Genomic DNA, 16,599 nt, shown 5'->3' with positions numbered 1-16,599 from the left:
AAATGAAGTTTTAGTTCTAACTTTTCATTAATATTTAAAGAAAATAATTGACACTCCTTTAATTTATTTGGAAATAAATTTATTCTGTTAGGTTGAAAAATATAGTTTTTCTCTCTTGAAATATAAATTTCATTAGTCAAAATAATATTGAATTAAAGTATATTATAAAAACCTAAAATAGTCTCACCTTGTCTATTATTTCTTTATTTTCTCTTGTTTTCCCTTTATTTTAATTCCATTTTTTAGTTGTTTTATTCAATTCCTTTTGTCGCCTAACATTTTTTTTTTCAATTTCGGCCATTAAGATAATTTATTTTAGTTAAAAGTAATTTAAATGAATTCAAGATAATTTAATAATATTTATAATTTGACTTATTAATTCAAATTAAAATCGATATTAATTAAAAATGATTTCAAAACTGACATATGCCTTGGAAAAAAAAAAGAGATCAAAGAAAACAATGCAAAATAAAATAACAAATGAAGAATTTAATAGCAAATGAATATTTATCTTTTCATCTAAATTTGACTTGATAATCATGACATCATTACTTTTTTATGGATAAAGAAAATATTTTTCAAATTAATAAAATTTTGTTTATTTTTATATTTTATTAAATTAAATTTTTTAATTTAATGTTGGGTATAATGCTCGAATAAACTTTTAAACTATTTAAAAAAAATTCAAATAAATTTTTATTTTTTTATTACGTTTAATCAAGTTATTATAATTTTATTTTAGATCAAATAAGCTGTCATGATTAATGATTGATTAATTATCATTAGTTAAAATATCGGTTATCATTTATATTCACATGATATTAACATGATATTGATATTGAAGGTGAAAAATTTTTCATGAATATGTTATTATACTAAATTAACATATCACGTTGTCATCAATCATAATATATTCGTGATCTACATCATTATTAATTATGATATATTAATAAGTGACGTCAACATCAAATAATACAGAATAAAGCCTTCTCTCGCTGCAAACAACTACACCGTATAGCAACCCAGATTCACTGAACGTCGACCTTTGCAATTAATGTTTGTGGACCCAAGCCAAAAGACTCGTTGACCCCACAAACATCTTGCCTTGTTTGGTGTTAGCGTTCATCAAAACATGACACCTACGTAACTTAGCCTTGGACCAACTTCAGTTTCTACATTCATCCAAAGAAGGAACATCTGCCATTGCCAGAAGGGTAACTTTTTTTGGTTTTAGATTCTCCTTTTGTTCTTGTTCTAACGCTTTCAGTCGGTGTCTCACGGTGAACAATTTCCATTCTCTCTTGGAATTAAAGAATGAAAAAGCAAAGGAAAGTTTGAAAATGATGTATGGGAATCAATCTGATAGCTGTTACGGATTACAGGTCCAAGTGAATGGGAATTTAATAGTGAATGGTTTTGGGCAGCAGCAGGGGAAGGAGATGATGGCATCCTTTAATAAGAGCTGGGCTCAGCAGACTGAGGAGAGTTACCAGTTGCAGTTGGCACTGGCTTTGCGAGTTTCTTCACAGGCTGCTTCTGCTGCTGATTCTTACTTCTTGGATTTCAATTCTGATGCTAATAAGAATAATAGAAATGACACTTTTCCTCTGACTTCACAGGATGTGTCTCATCGATTCTGGGTAGCATTTCTTTTTCTCCCTTTTGTATTCTATTAAAGCCAGCTAACTTGTATCTTGGCAGGTTCTTTTGTCGTTGGATACTTGGTTAATAAATGGTCAATTGCTCTATGGTTGGTGGTGAATTTTGGGTTTTGTTTTAAGTCGAAATTCCTACAGTGTTTCTGCGATTTTATATAAGAACCAAGAGAGATTGTCTTTTGTTTATGTTTGCAAATGCACAAGGAAATTGTTTCTGTGCCTTTTATCTCTCGTTGGTTAAACATTGTTTGTATTTTGTACAATTCTCTAAGAAACGTTTTCTAGAATTTGCATTGTTTGTGGCACCAAGTCACTAATCACCAGGTGGAACGCTGTGATAGTAAATTGTACGTGCAGTTTGTTCCATCAATAGTCAACAGTCAAGGACGCTGGTTATATAATATGGTTACTATAACTTCTGTCTCTGAATTTCTATCTGGGAGAATATCGTTCTAGATAATATTTTCTTGCTGGTTAAAGTAATTTACATGGTCATGTCTGGAAAAGTTCACAAAAGTAGTTCACTTCTTCTGTATAAATATTATAATAACTGGTCAGTTCATTGCGATTTAATAATTAAATGCTACATATGAGCAATTTATACTATGCTATGATTTCTTTGGGTTCAGGTAAATGGCAGTCTGTCTTATTTTGATAGAATTTTAGATGGGTTTTACCTAATCCATGGAATGGACCCTTATGCATGGACCATAAGTGCTGACCAAGGAGAGATTGGCCAGATGCCATCGTTTGACTCATTGAAGGCCATTGATCCTCATGATGATTTATCAATTAAAGTTGTTCTGATTGATAAATTGAGGGATCCTAGATTGAGGGAACTTCAAAATTGTGTTCTCAAAATTTCTAGTAGCTGGGTGAGCACAAAAGATGTAATTGATCAGCTTGCACGTCTTGTCTGTAACCAAATGGGGTATGTTCTCCATTTTGCATCAGTCTTGATTTTCAAATAATCTTTTATGCCATATCTCTTATGAATAAAATTTTGTTGTCACCACAAGGGATGCAGCCTCTTCTGAAGAAGGTGTTTATAGACAATGGAAGGAGTGCACCAAAGTTCTGAAGGACTGCCTAGGCTCTATCGTGTTTCCAATTGGAAGCCTATCTTTTGGCCTTTGTGTCCATCGTGCCTTACTGTTTAAGGTATATCTCTGACACCAAGTTAGCTGTCATTTAATGTATATGGATATACATATATTTTCATTGCATTTTATGTATATTTGTCATTATAATTTGTTCATATTTCAAATTATATTTTTGGGGTGTAATCCATTTTTTTGATGGAAAAACTAACTCTTACCCCTTCTAAACCTGTTTTCTCTTTTTATATTTTTCCAATTGACTGTTGGCAGAAATGCTTATAGGATGAAAAAATCTGTCAAATTATAACTTTTGCAGGTATTAGCAGACTTGGTTAACCTACCATGCCGAATCACTAAGGGCTGTAAATATTGCCAGAGGGAAGATGCTTCATCCTGTCTTGTGCAGTTGGGTGTTGACAGGTAAACTGATACTCTTGTTGGTGTTTGTCAAGGAAGTTTTTATAGTAATTAATCTTATTAAGCTGGAAATTATTGGGAACTTGGGCAATGTTTTTGAGAACATTTTCTGGTTTGAGAGACACTGTGATTGACAGTTGTTATTGGTGAAATATGTGACAAATTAATTTGCATTTTTCTGAGGTAAATGTATATATCTAAAATCATTTGGACTGCATAAAAAGGTGAATTTCAGGAAAAGATATAATGGCTTTTACCATGCATATTTATATCCAAAATCCATTATGCCCGAGGGTGACATAAAAGGTTTATTAAGTTTATAGTCATTCAAGGAAAAATATGTAGTTTAAGTAGCCTTAGAAAGAATAAAGATTTTAAAGAGTGGTTGTAGAATCTGATGGTTCTTTTGTTCAATATAGTATTTCAACTTGCATAATTTGTTGTATTGAAGGGTAAGAAGTTGTCAATGATGGAAGAAGACTACTTAGGTACTTGTCCAGCTAGTATGAATTGATCATTGAAACAGAAAATAGAAAGTTGTTAAATTTAAAAGCATTTTTCATGAAAACTTGGATAGTATCTTGCAAAGGAAAAAAGTGCATTTTTGAGAGAGAGAGAGATCAGTTTTATACTTGGATGACTCATTTTTCAAATTTGTGACTGATGGATTAGGGTTCGAAGGTAGAAGGGTTGGAGAAAATACATTACAAACATACGTTATGGCAGTTGTCACCAGAAAGTACATATGGTGGAGGATAATACAAAACACATCATTGCCATCTTGAATACTGATGACCGCATGGGTTGTTTTGGCAATAGGTGAAAGTTATTCCAGTTAAGTGGTGTTATCCTATATTAGTTTTTTAGTGGTTCATTGTGGCCTTACATTCAAGGTTGAGCCTCCACACCTATTGCAATTTTGTTTTAGGTCAGGATTTTACATGGAATCAGAGCCAGGTTGTTTACTGCCCTGTGCATTATTGTGGTTGTTTTTGTTGCTTTTTGCCTCTTACTTTTTGTCTACACGTTAGTACGGTTTGTTTCATCTGCTAGTATTATGCCTATACATGGGAGAAAGTATTAAAAAGTTATATTTACAGTTTGTTGTGGCTGTACATTCAAGTTGAGCCTGTCCAGCTATTACCAATTGGTTTTATGTTAGATGCTTCACAATTCCAATCTCTGGAAAACTTCAGATCTGTTCTTTACCTCCTTCAATGTCTTGCTGTTTGCTGCCAGGATCTAATGATGTGTTCCAGAAAACTGAGAAACACTTCTGATTTGGCTTTTCCCGTTTATTTATTTTTTTGTGTTTGGGGGGGGTGATGGGACTTTGATGAAATGAAAATTTGACAATTACTAAGCCTTGCCCAAAAGGTCCTTCAGCCATGATGAATCTGTAATGACCAATGATTCCCAAGTCAAAGCAGAAAATTGATCTATGTAATTGGAATTGATCTTTATACAGTATTTAGGCATTTTTTGTGGGCATATGCTATTAAGTTTGAACTCTATGGAGCCACTCTTCAGATCATCTGGCCCCTTTTCATCTGCATGCCATGTATTAACACACAAATTTCCAGGGAATATTTGGTTGATATGTTTGCAGAGCCCGGAGCCTTAAGCCGGCCAGATTCCTCACTAAATGGTACATCTTCAATTTTAGTTTCTTCACCGCTATGTCATCCAAGATTTAAACTGGTTGAAACTGCTACAAGCATCAGGAAATTGTCCAAGCTCTATTTTGTTGATGATCAATCTTGTAAACAAGCATTTGATGATGCTTCCTCAGGTTATTCTCTTGTTTCTTCATGCATTTACTGAAAGGCCATGCTTGTAACATTTTTGTTGCATATTTTTAAATATTTTACTGTATGTACTTCAATTGCTGAAGTGTTTTTACCATAGAACATCAACATATATCATTCTCTACCTCATTTTTTCATTCCAATAGCTTCTTTTTTCCCCCTCACATGTGATGGTTATATTTAAGTACTTTCCTTTTTTGGTAGTCTTTATAAATCTAGTTGTAGCAGTCTGGCTATTTTTTGTTTATCTCATAGTGGTGAACCAACGGATTAAAATTCAATTTTATATATAATTCTATTCAATTATGATGTTCTTCTCAAAGGAATCATTTATTTCTAAAATGCTAAGAAGGGTCATTGTTACATACTCTGAATGGTATCTTAGATAAAAGTGGCACGACCGACATGACGAAGAATATGATAAAATGAGCATGGTTGAAGAAATAGCTACTAAAGTGATCTATATATGATGTTTATAAAGTTATTGGTCTCTGATCACAGCAGATAATGCTAGCAATCAAGATGACCAAACTGGTCCACAGCTTAGTAAGGCAGTTGATATGCATTACTTTTACAAGAACAAGCCTGTTTCCACCTTAATCAACAACAATGGATCTACTCTGTCACCTCTGCACCAGAGAACTGCATGGAATATCTACTGTGATAAAGATCTTCAGATGCAAAACTCATCAAATTTGATGCCAAAGGCCATTGCCTCATCACATTTGGTCAGAAGTCCTCTTCTGCCAAGTTCTGTCCCATCTGGTATGCACAAAGATGCTTGTCAAGCTTTAGCATTCTCTGATCCAAGGCAATGTACCATGAATTCTGTGCTGTTCAAGCAATCAGATCAGCCAGTAATGAGCTTTGACTGGGGAGATTTGGATATTCCTTGGAGTGAACTTGTCTTACAAGATAAAATTGGAGCAGGTATATGATACTTTAAACTCCAAAGGACATCACAACTGAATAATGTAGCATTATTAGATGTTGCTTCCAAGTTCTCATTCACACAGTGCAATGCATTTTGGCATTTAACATAATTCAAAGATTATACATTAAGGATGCTCATGAATGCTTTTCAGGTTCTTTTGGAACAGTCCATCGTGCTGAATTGCGTGGTTTTGTAAGCACATTTTCCCTTTGTTTATCATTTAATAAGCGTCTGGTTAGGATTTTAATTTGAATGGATTGCTATTTTTTAATTGCCTTGGTTTGACATTTTCCCACTTCCATTGTGGCATGATGGAGGGAACACAGAATTTGAGCCTCTTATTTCATATTTTTCTTTGAGATGTGGAATATGTGCAATTAATTAGATTGTCCTAAGTCTCGCTTCTTAAACTTTGTGTTGCATTTGATTGTCTATGAAGGCACCTAATTTAGTTGGTTGTATCAGATCACAACTCTTAATTAATAAACTTATGAATCCCCAATCATTGTGTATGAATTGGGTGGGGATGGGAAAGGAAAAATTAGATGCATACCGTGCTTCTGTTTCTATTGTTTGTCAATATTGTATTCAGTAATTTGTCATCATTGTTCTTTCCTTACTATTCCTCTCATGGAGCTGACCTTCTGTTTCATTTTCTTTTTACCATACGATTCCCATTTTAATTGCAATGCCGCACTGGAATATATGTTTTATATGCTCTCCCTCTCATGGAGCTGACCTTATGGATCTTTTTCCCATTTCCATTTTAATTTCAATGCTGCACTGGAATTTATGTTTTATTTCTACACCTATGTTTTTTGTGCTGCAACTGTCAACTTCATTTAATATTAAATGGGCCAACAGGAAGTTGCTGTCAAAATTCTCTTGGAACAAGGTTTCCATGCAGAACGCTTCAGGGAATTTTTAAGGGAGGTATGATTAGGCCGCTTTTTTCAATAAAAAGAAAAAAAACCACCTGTATCATCCTGATGGAAAGTAATGACTAGCTCTTCTTTCTGAACATGCGTTGGTTTTTCCCTGTTTCAGTTTTGCAAATCATTGTTTTCTCATTCCATTGCTAGGTTGCCATCATGAAACGTTTACGGCACCCTAACATTGTTCTTTTTATGGGTGCCGTTACTCAACCGCCGAAGTTGTCCATTGTTACTGAATATTTGTCAAGGTACCAGGATTCCTCTCTTATTTCATTCATATGTTCTTTCCTTGCATTCCATCTCAAATGTGAGCCCAACTGATACACTGAAATGTTGCTTTGGCCTGCAGAGGCAGTCTATTTAGACTTTTGCAGATGCCTGATGCTGAATTGGTATTAGATGAGAGGTGTCGCTTGAATATGGCATTAGATGTGGTAATGTCTTAGACAACTAATTTTGTTCTTTTTGAGCTAATAGAATCTCACAGGAAGTCTTGCTTGCAATATTTGAAATTACTTCATAATTTCTACCGCATGCTGAGACATGTATTGCTGTTTACAGGCAAGGGGAATGAATTATCTTCATCAACTTAAACCTCCCATTGTTCATCGGGACTTAAAGTCCCCAAATCTTTTGGTAGACAGTACTTATACGGTTAAAGTAAGTGTTGAAAACTCATTCTCTGTTACATGATACAGATCTGTTTTTTTTTTTCTCTTATTCATTTAATCCAATAGAGTGAATAGGTTTCCTGGGTCTCTTGTTTCATTGGGCCAATATGGTTCTTCAACTCAATATGAAAATCTAGGTAGTTAAATAATCTTTTGCTATTTATTCTTTTTAAGTTTCGAGAGGCACTAGAAAGGGAGAAACCTATCATTAATATCTTAAGTGGGTACTTGGCCCACTTATGGATGAGTTAATCCACTGGAAAAGCAGAAGCAAAGTGTTTGGCTCTCAAAAATTTTAATTTATAACTTATGCAGGAAGGTCGTTTGACCTTTTAGATAAAACTATAAATCAAAGTTTCTTCAAAAAGTGCTAATGTGTAGTAACAAATATTTGATCGGACTTCTCTAAATTCTCACTTTACCCTTCACTAATTCATAAATTTGAGGAAAAATTATATGCTTTCACATTCATTTTTTTTTATTTGGTTAAAATTTTTTTCTCTTCATTTAATTTAATTTATTATTTTTACTTAATACAAAATTATTTTATTTTATTTCTTTCTTTCAATCTATAACTTATGATTTTATTTAATATACATTTATTTTTCTTAATAATGTTTACAAGGTGGCGTCTTGTCTCCTTTTTGAGGTGGCATAATTTTGTTTCAAAATTATAAAAATTAAAAAATATATATTTCCAAAAGTAATTTTTATACGTTTTCATTCTTTAAATCTTACTTGGCATCACATTTTGTTTTCTTAAATAATTCCTACCTAACAATTTGCACGCTGATATTCACAATCCTTATTATTACTTTTCTTTAGAAATTAGATGGGAGCTCTCATTCTTGACTTCACGAATAGAAATTCAAGGGGCAAAATTGCATTATACAAAAACACGTATAAACTTCAAAGAGGATAACTTATCATGATGTCATCCAATTATTTATCTGCATACTTTTTGCGATGTCACCTAGTTATTTATTTGCAATCCTATAGATACATGTACTTATACTGAGATTGTTCATATGCCTTGTGATATAAAATATTTAGTTTGTTCCACTACAATGCTTTTCGATGCTTGAGAACCCTTTTGCAAGAGAGTCCAGTGCAGGGAGCAAAATATAGATGCATGATTTTGTCATTATATTATTTTATTATTACTTTGCATCATTTACAAGATAATTCTTATTTCTTTGCTTTTATGTTTATTCACATGAATGTTTACATAATCAGCATGGGCTCTAGGATATTTGATAGGATTCTAAAGTTATACCCAGCAACTTGGGATGTTAAAGATTTCTTTTGGCTTGGTCTTAGTGTGGAGCTCATTAAGAATTCACTTATTTCGTAGCCTTTCTTCAAGTGCCCAGGTCCCTTCAATGGGACATTGTTAACTCATGGCATCTTGAACTCTTGGATTTGCTTCCATAGTTTATTGCCAACTGTCACCTTCTAATTAAACCAAAAAAGGTTTTCTACCATTATAAAGAACAATTTCAAGTAATTTGCAAGCTGACTTTTGAAGAAGTTAGCATTCACTCTATTCTAAGCTTCTCTCTGTAGTCTTATTTTTCTCACATCTGTTAGATTTACATTTAGCTTTTATCAAGGAACACCTTCTAGGGGCATCCTCCCTCTGTCTTTCCATCACTTGCCATGTGCTACAGGGATCTTTACGATTCCCAGTTTTTCTCTCTGCCTTTCCTCTCTTACTCATCCCATTGCTACAGTGCAATGCTCCTCACATCACCCTTGCAAACTGAACCGTACACACAAGGTAATTTTATTTTAGAATTTTGAAATTCTCTCCAACAATGATATTCTTTACTGAAATATTCATCCAAACTCACCCTTAAGGAGGCCACATGTAATTTCTTTTTTTATATAGTTTTAGAATAGATACAATTTGTTCCTTGTCACCAGTTTGCAGCGGTATGTGATTATTCTGTAAGAACTAATATGAACTGAGATAAACTTGTTGCTTATATATGCTTCACATGGGGGCAGCATTGGATAAGACTGACCCAAATTATCTTCTGGAATTTTGGTGCATGATCATCCAGGTCTGCGATTTTGGTCTTTCACGTTCAAAGGCAAATACATTTCTTTCGTCAAAAACAGCTGCTGGAACTGTAAGTTCAGTTTGGATCTTTTTTTTAACTTTTAGTTATGTAACAGTTACTTGCTAGTTTATTATGTTATGGTGTTCTTGGATGATTCCCATACTAAAGTTTTGTAACCTTATACTTTGTTCTAGCCGGAGTGGATGGCACCAGAAGTTCTCTGCGATGAACCATCAAATGAGAAATCTGATGTTTACAGTTTTGGAGTAGTTCTATGGGAACTTGTGACCCTGCAACAACCATGGAAGAATTTAAATCCAGCACAGGTCATTTATCTTCTATTTTGTTAGAAGGCATAATTTATCCACAAATCTACAGACCAATGCTTGCACAAATGGGAAAAAGAAAGTTGCTTCTGTTGCAATTTTATTTCTTGAAAGGGTAAGGGACAGAAATTTTTAAGGTGAATAAAATCTATTTGACAAAACTGTGTTTATAAGAAGAGTTTTGGCTCCTCTTTACTATTGAAAGGTGGCAGTATAACTAAAACAGGCAGTTGGCTACAAATTTATCTGGGATTTGACATGTTACCAAATTTTGGCTAGAAACTTAAGTGGAGAAGTCCAGGGTGGAGAAGATCAGAACCTTTGATTTGGTTCCCTTCCTGTATGTATAGTCTAGTGCACAGTAATTTCCAATGCACTCTTTGATGCAAAAAAGCTTTCCATTGTTTGTCCTTTTCTTTTTCTTTCTCATTCCCCTTTTTCTTAGTCATAACCATTTTTCACTACAAATTACTTACCAGCAGAGTCTTGTCATTGGAACCATAGTAATTCAATTTGGAGCAACATGCTAAATTTACTTTGCTGACAAAAGAAGGATAAAATATGAAAAAGGGCAGCACTCTGGTTATGCTGCTGCGTATTCTGATCCAGGTGCTTACCAAGTTGGAGCAACCCATGTGATGGAGAGTGTTGCAGATGCGTTTTACAAATATTTAAGGAACAGGAAAGAGTGATTAATCAAGTCCAACAACTAAGGGTCATGAGTTGACTGACGAGCAACCCATGTCAACCTCTTAGGGTTTTTTTGTTTTTTTTTGGGGGATTTTGTCTTGTATGTTGAATACATTAGATACTTGTTTTCAGTAATTCTCTGTTGTAGCCAATCAATCATGGTAAGATTGGTGATTGGTTTATTTTGAATGCTTCTTAGATGCAGAAGCATATATATAGTAGAGAGAGTAGATGCATCTCTTTGTATGTGTTTTAAATTTATTGTTGATCCATGGCTTAAAAATCTTGCTTGGTTTTTTCTGTAGGTTGTAGCAGTTGTAGGTTTTAAAGGTAAAAGGCTGGAGATCCCAAGCAATGTAAACCCAGTTGTGGCTTCCTTGATTGAGCTTTGTTGGGCTAAGTAAGTGGACTATCACACTTTTATCAACTGCCAAAGATGCATTAATTTTACATCTGAATAATCTCAAATTTGCAAAAATCACTGCACAATTCTGAAAATTTGAAACAAGTGACAGGACAAAACACTCGTTTCTCTAGTGTAGAAGAGGAAATTAGGTGGGTTTGGGTCAAGTCATTTAAAGTATCAGATTGTTTCATGTTCAGGCCTCTTTAGGTTTTAGGTCATTCAAGCTGATAACTTGGGCTCTTGTCTTATGGGGTTGTGAGTTGCTTGGATTCAGGTGATGGTTTCAACTCATATGGGTTACTGGCCATTTTGGTTTTCAGCTCACCGTGGTTCTAGTCATCTTAGCATAGATGGAACAGCTTACTAACTGTCTATTTAACATATGCAAATTTACGATGGGTGATCATCATTTAACTATGGAGATGAAATGCCAGGGAGATAGAGAAATCATTAGTCCATATAAAAGTACACCTTTTATAAAAACCAACCTAATAAACCTCTCTAACTTTTGCAAGAATCAGGTCATAGAAAAGCATTATAAATAGAAAAAAATAATAAGCAAGATGAACTTAATTATAACACTTGGAATTGCTTAGTATTTTCATATTAAATAAAAGAAAATTCCCCTTGGAAAAAGGTACCCTATAAAAAAAAGTTAGCCAGGACAAAAATTTAAGAAAAGAGCGTTATTAATATTTTGGTGCATTTGTAACATTTGAGTTTTGGTCATTAAGCCAACAATTGAAAGAGAAAAGGGGAAGAAAGAAAATAAAATAAATACAGTTGGAACCATATTGCTACATGTTTACAGGAACTCTGTCGATGTAAGTTAATCTAATAATCTAATAATAAGCATGTGAGCATTTGGCTCAATGGGAAGTGCTTTAATTCACTGCTCAAGGAGAAGGGTTTTAATCTCCCTTCTCCTGATCCAACAAAAGAAAAAAATGGAAAAAAGATAATCTAATAAGTAAATTGGCCCAGACAAGAAATTATGATATTTAAAAGATAATTCAATGAGCTCAATTAGCAATTTTAACACTTAGCCACTTGGGTTTTCATCCTTAGTTGGAATTTGAACAAAGTATTTTGCCTTCTAGTGATTATTTTAACCAACCTGAGACCATTGAGATTAAACATTAAATGCTTGGCAGTAATTTCTATTTGCTTTGTAGGGTTGAATGGCAATTGCAAAACTAGCCCTGAACCTTAAGTCTTTTAGGACACAAACTTGACGCAGTTTATTTACATAGTATTCAGAAAAATAAGGAAATTAGATATGATTAAAATTTTTTTATTTGGGTAAACCACAACCATATAGAGAAGGAAAAGGTTTTTCCACTTTTTTATGCAGAAAATATCTCTCTAGGTTGAGTCAGGGTGCCAGGCAGGATAGGGTGCATTGTTCTGGTTCAGTTAGCTTTTGCCACCTTTGAACTTGGGTACACACCTCTCTGTTCTTCCTCTCGATCTCATTCTAATAATTGACCTTTCATTAACCTGCAGCAATCCTTCCAAACGCCCTTCATTCTCCTATGTCATGGAATGTTTGCACCAAGTGATCACAAATACTGCATCTCAAGAATTTCATCGACAAATTTCGTGATTGGCTTAAAGGTGGTTACAAAATATGTACATGTAAGCATATGCCTTCCATCTACTTATTGTTCGGGTCTGTCATGTGTGCTGTCTTTTATATTAACTAAGATATATCCTGAATTTTGAAAATCCATCGTACTCTGGAGATTTTAAATTTTCCTACTGTTACAAGCATGTATTTACTCAGCTGCATCCATCCCTTAGAGTTCCCTTAGTAGTCATCTGTATTCCAAATATCAAATATCTTATTGACAGATGTCTCCTTAGATGCATAAAGTACTGTATATTATCTCTAAAAAGTTTAGTCCTGTGCATTGGGTCTTGGAAGGTTGACTGGCAGATGTGCTATTCTTTGAGCGTTTGCTAAAGAGGCCACTTTCAAAACTCAAACTGGCACTCTTGCACTGGCCAAGCTGAGACTTTCAATTAGTGACTTTGTATGTAATCATTGCTAAAGAAATATACAAAGAAGGACAAAAAAAGGATGATCAGCCTTTTCTTTCTTCTTTTCCTTTTCTAATATAGGAGATAAATGGGTAAAGGGACCCAGAAGACCTCCCCAATCTACACAAACATTAACCAATCTATCTGATTTGATCACAAAAAGTCAACAAACTAGACCTGCCCAACCCAAACCTAATTTGACCCAAAACTAAATCTATCTGAACCCGAATAATTCGAACTTAAATCGAGGATAATTTTATTTTGTTCTTGTAAAGTCTAATTTGATTAAAGTAATGAATATAGCGCATTTGAACATTGGGGTCATTGATTGGTGTATGGCTGCCTTGTCTAAATAATAGGGTTCAAATCTCCCTTCTCCTAATTAAAAAAAAAAGTAATGAATATAACACAAATTATTAATCTATTTATAACTTTAAAAAGATAATAACAATCTTTTTATTTTCTTTTGTTTCTAACATGTTTAACTTTGGTTTATTGTAAGAATCTTGTTGTGATTAAAAAAACTTAAAATCTTTTTTTTTTGGAAGTTATACTTAAATTCAATTTCTGGGATTATACATCACAAAAAATATTTGATTCTTACCAAGTGATAAAATAAATAATTAGAATAGATAAATAATAACTTACAAAACAAAGAGTAGGCCATAGATTAGAAAAATAATCAGCAATACATCTAATTTTAAACTTTATTTATACCAAACATCTTTTTTATATTTGTATGCAAATATTTTCTTTTTAATTTTTATCTTTCAGTAAAATTCTAACATTCATGAAAACAATTAAAACCACTTTTAACTTTTAAAGTTATGATTAATCTTGTAAGCAGTAATCATGATTGGTGGTAAATCTAGTTAGTTAATGTAAACATGTGGTTATAATCAACATAACAAACATGAATATTTAATACCAATCGATCGAAAATCTTTTTTGACTTTTTTGAGGGAAAAGTTTCTAATAGCATTTGATATAAAATAATTCTAAATTAGTAAATGATTTTTAATTTACTTTTTTTGGTGTGTCCTTTTTTATGATCTATTATTTTTTAAATGTCTTTAATTTAAAAAATTAAAATTGGAGTTGTGTCAGAGTTACAAGTTGGCAAAATGTGACCTTGAGTAAATTAAAGTTGATAAATTCTAACTCGGCATAATGGCCACCTCTAGTCCTCTTAATTGTCTCTTTTAGATTTATGAAAAATATGAAGTAGATCCAATCTATAAGTCCTTGGTTTTACCTCCCATGGCAAACTGATTCTGCACAGTGGTCGATCATTATGCCAAGAACCATGCATTCAACTATGCCTTGGAATTTTATATGGTGACAGTCAAAAGTGCTGGTTCCTGTCATACTTCAGTTTGAATTACAAACCTTAATATCAATAATAAATCCTGATTTGTGTGCTTCTTATATTGGTGGCAGGATCTTTGCTGTACATTATTTTTCATTTGCCAGTTGAGGAAACTTAAACAGTCTCCATCTCGATCTGGGATGATAACCTTTGTAGTCTTTCACGCCTCCATCATATTACAAAATATTATCTACATTGGATACACTGTTAATATAGGGGAAATTTTGTGAATAGTGCTGTAAATAGAGCTCATCTCAACATATTGATTTCATCTACCTTACTTGTGTCCAATAGTCTTTCATGCATTCTCCCACATTATTTCTCATTCGGCCTCCTATTTAGCCAATAACATTACATGCATATAAATATTTCCTCTCTTTTAGTCCAACATTGCCACCAAGTGTCCTCCATGCAAAAATTATCTATATGCTTTCTTTAACTAGTAAAATCACATGCATATTTCACCTTGTGCATTTGTCTCCTTCCTTTTTTTTTGTCACATGATTGGGGTCCCACATGTTCCCCAGTAAGATTACACCTTTACCTGCCATCTTTTGCATATAATAATATTGTTACATGCATGTGCCAATCTTCCACATAACCTCATTTTCCAAGCCTAATTATTTTCTTTTCATCTAATTTTACTTGTGATCAATAATTTCTCTATCTGTATAATATAATATAATATAAATGAATAAAAAATTATTTTATTCAGTCATCCAAAAATTCTATTGTTGGTCTCCCCAATTTGGACTTAACTTATCTCTCGCATGATGCAACCCGTTCTGGCATCAAATTATTTTAATACTATTGTATTAATAAAATATCATTTGATTTCAAAATTCTTCACTTGTCTCCTTGGGTCCCTAAGTGTCTAGTAACGACCTCTTCCCCTCGATTGCTACCGGTGTTCGAGACTTGTGAGTGAACTCACCAAATCTCAAACAAGCCTTAATTTGATTTCCACATCATATCACATATTAACACCAATAATCATTTGCATCAAATATTTACATTGATTAAAACATAACTATTAGATACAAACATCTAAATTTAATAACTATACATACAACCCGTCATAGTATTTAAGCATTCCCACCTAGTCTTACGCTTTAGTATTTACATCTCTAAAGACTATCGATTTTTACAACTCGGATTATTTTATACACAATGACCATTAAGCAATAGAGCGATTAGGAGTGGAAATCTATAGATGCTGTACCTAGGGCGTAGTCACATTCGAGATATGGAACACAATCCTAAAGCTGATCACTTATCTGCAAAAGAAACTAGAGTGGGGTGAGTCTCACAGACTCAGTGATCATCGACTCCATGAATAAGGTGTAGACGGGAAACAAGCTAAAAGTAGAAGAATGGAAGGTTTAAAAACATAAGAATATACATATACCAGCAATTTGTTCAAAAATGGAAAGTTGTGCCTTATGTGCAATTAAATACGTTTATGCTAATTAACCATTCAAAAACGAATTTAAAGTAATCAACTATCCTCATGCATAGCATCAAATCAAGGCTATCACATAAGTAAAAAAGAGCAGTAGCAAACTATTATTTTTTTTATCTTGTAAAAACTACTTACGTGAAAACCAAAAGAGTTCACTCTCTAATAGGTACAAAAATAGCAACACGTGGACCCACTTCCATGTCATATCATCCAAGAGCTCCGCTCCACCGGATCCCTACATGCCATGGTTATCTACTAGCCTGTCAGAGAAAAATCAACCGGTCGCAACCGTATATGATCATTTGTGGCCTAGCCACGTAAAATCACATACATTGGCCCCAACCATGTCTACCAGCCTGTCGGCTACCCAAAGGTTCTCTAGCTCGAGCTCGCTTATGCATAAGGGTCACAATTAATCGAAGTGACAACCGACCTACTCTCGAATCTCTCGGTTCCTTAAAACCATTCAGAAATCACATCAAGTTTTCAAAAGATCGTTTTAAACCATATTTTTCAAAACACCGGTCAAAGTAGCATTCTAAAATCGATTTTTGTATCCTCTTACTATGTAAATCTTTTTGCCTAGGTTTAGTGCCTAATCCGCATGGTAAATAAAGATTTATTCATGAATGCACTTTACAAATCTCACAAGGCACGTTATTGACAACCAAAACATTGAAAATGCTTGCTTCTCGATTTTTAAATTCTTTACAT

General features: G+C 33.5%; 1 protein-coding gene and 1 long non-coding RNA gene across 7 annotated transcripts; one reads left to right on the top strand and one right to left on the bottom strand.

Annotated features, from left to right (window-relative positions):
* The first annotated feature begins 1,112 nt into the window (after nt 1–1,112).
* LOC110428786 (serine/threonine-protein kinase CTR1-like) lies at nt 1,113–14,740 on the top strand. Of its 6 annotated transcripts, none has more exons than XM_021444700.2 (16): nt 1,113–1,214; nt 1,383–1,640; nt 2,288–2,589; nt 2,678–2,819; nt 3,075–3,178; nt 4,759–4,967; nt 5,485–5,913; nt 6,069–6,109; nt 6,782–6,850; nt 7,000–7,100; nt 7,202–7,286; nt 7,414–7,512; nt 9,590–9,658; nt 9,784–9,915; nt 10,911–11,005; nt 12,518–13,101. In XM_021444700.2, exons 2-16 carry the CDS (start codon nt 1,440–1,442, stop codon nt 12,615–12,617), a joined length of 2,178 nt encoding a protein of 725 aa, XP_021300375.1. In that variant the 5' UTR covers nt 1,113–1,214; nt 1,383–1,439; the 3' UTR covers nt 12,618–13,101. The 6 variants fall into 6 exon arrangements, 5 of the variants coding, with proteins under 5 accessions (XP_021300375.1, XP_021300376.1, XP_021300373.1 ...); XM_021444701.1 differs by having other exon boundaries at nt 1,130–1,214; nt 1,428–1,640; XM_021444698.2 differs by adding an exon at nt 14,495–14,740 and having other exon boundaries at nt 1,138–1,640; nt 12,518–12,649.
* A 679-nt stretch (nt 14,741–15,419) lies between these two features.
* On the bottom strand, nt 15,420–16,547 carry LOC110428783 (uncharacterized). Its single transcript, XR_002446512.2, has 2 exons — nt 16,021–16,547; nt 15,420–15,700 (listed from the first exon to the last, which is right to left on the bottom strand). It is a non-coding gene; the product is annotated as an uncharacterized LOC110428783 (long non-coding RNA).
* Nucleotides 16,548–16,599: the final 52 nt, after the last annotated feature.

Source organism: Theobroma umbraticum, unplaced genomic scaffold, assembly GCF_002168275.2.
Source record: "Theobroma umbraticum cultivar Fairchild unplaced genomic scaffold, ASM216827v3 scaffold_477.0, whole genome shotgun sequence".
Lineage (NCBI taxonomy): Eukaryota > Viridiplantae > Streptophyta > Magnoliopsida > Malvales > Malvaceae > Theobroma > Theobroma umbraticum.
Note: the sequence above shows the minus strand (reverse complement) of the source record. Positions and strands in the feature narration are given on the sequence as shown.

Bases quoted from the DNA above. Each gene is read 5' to 3' on its own strand.
- LOC110428786 (XM_021444698.2), top strand. From the start codon at position 1,341: ATGATGTATGGGAATCAATCTGATAGCTGTTACGGATTACAGGTCCAA. The intron at 3,179-4,758 runs GTAAACTGATAC...ACAAATTTCCAG, and splicing joins GTGCAGTTGGGTGTTGACAG to GGAATATTTGGTTGATATGT. The intron at 11,006-12,517 runs GTAAGTGGACTA...ATTAACCTGCAG, and splicing joins ATTGAGCTTTGTTGGGCTAA to CAATCCTTCCAAACGCCCTT.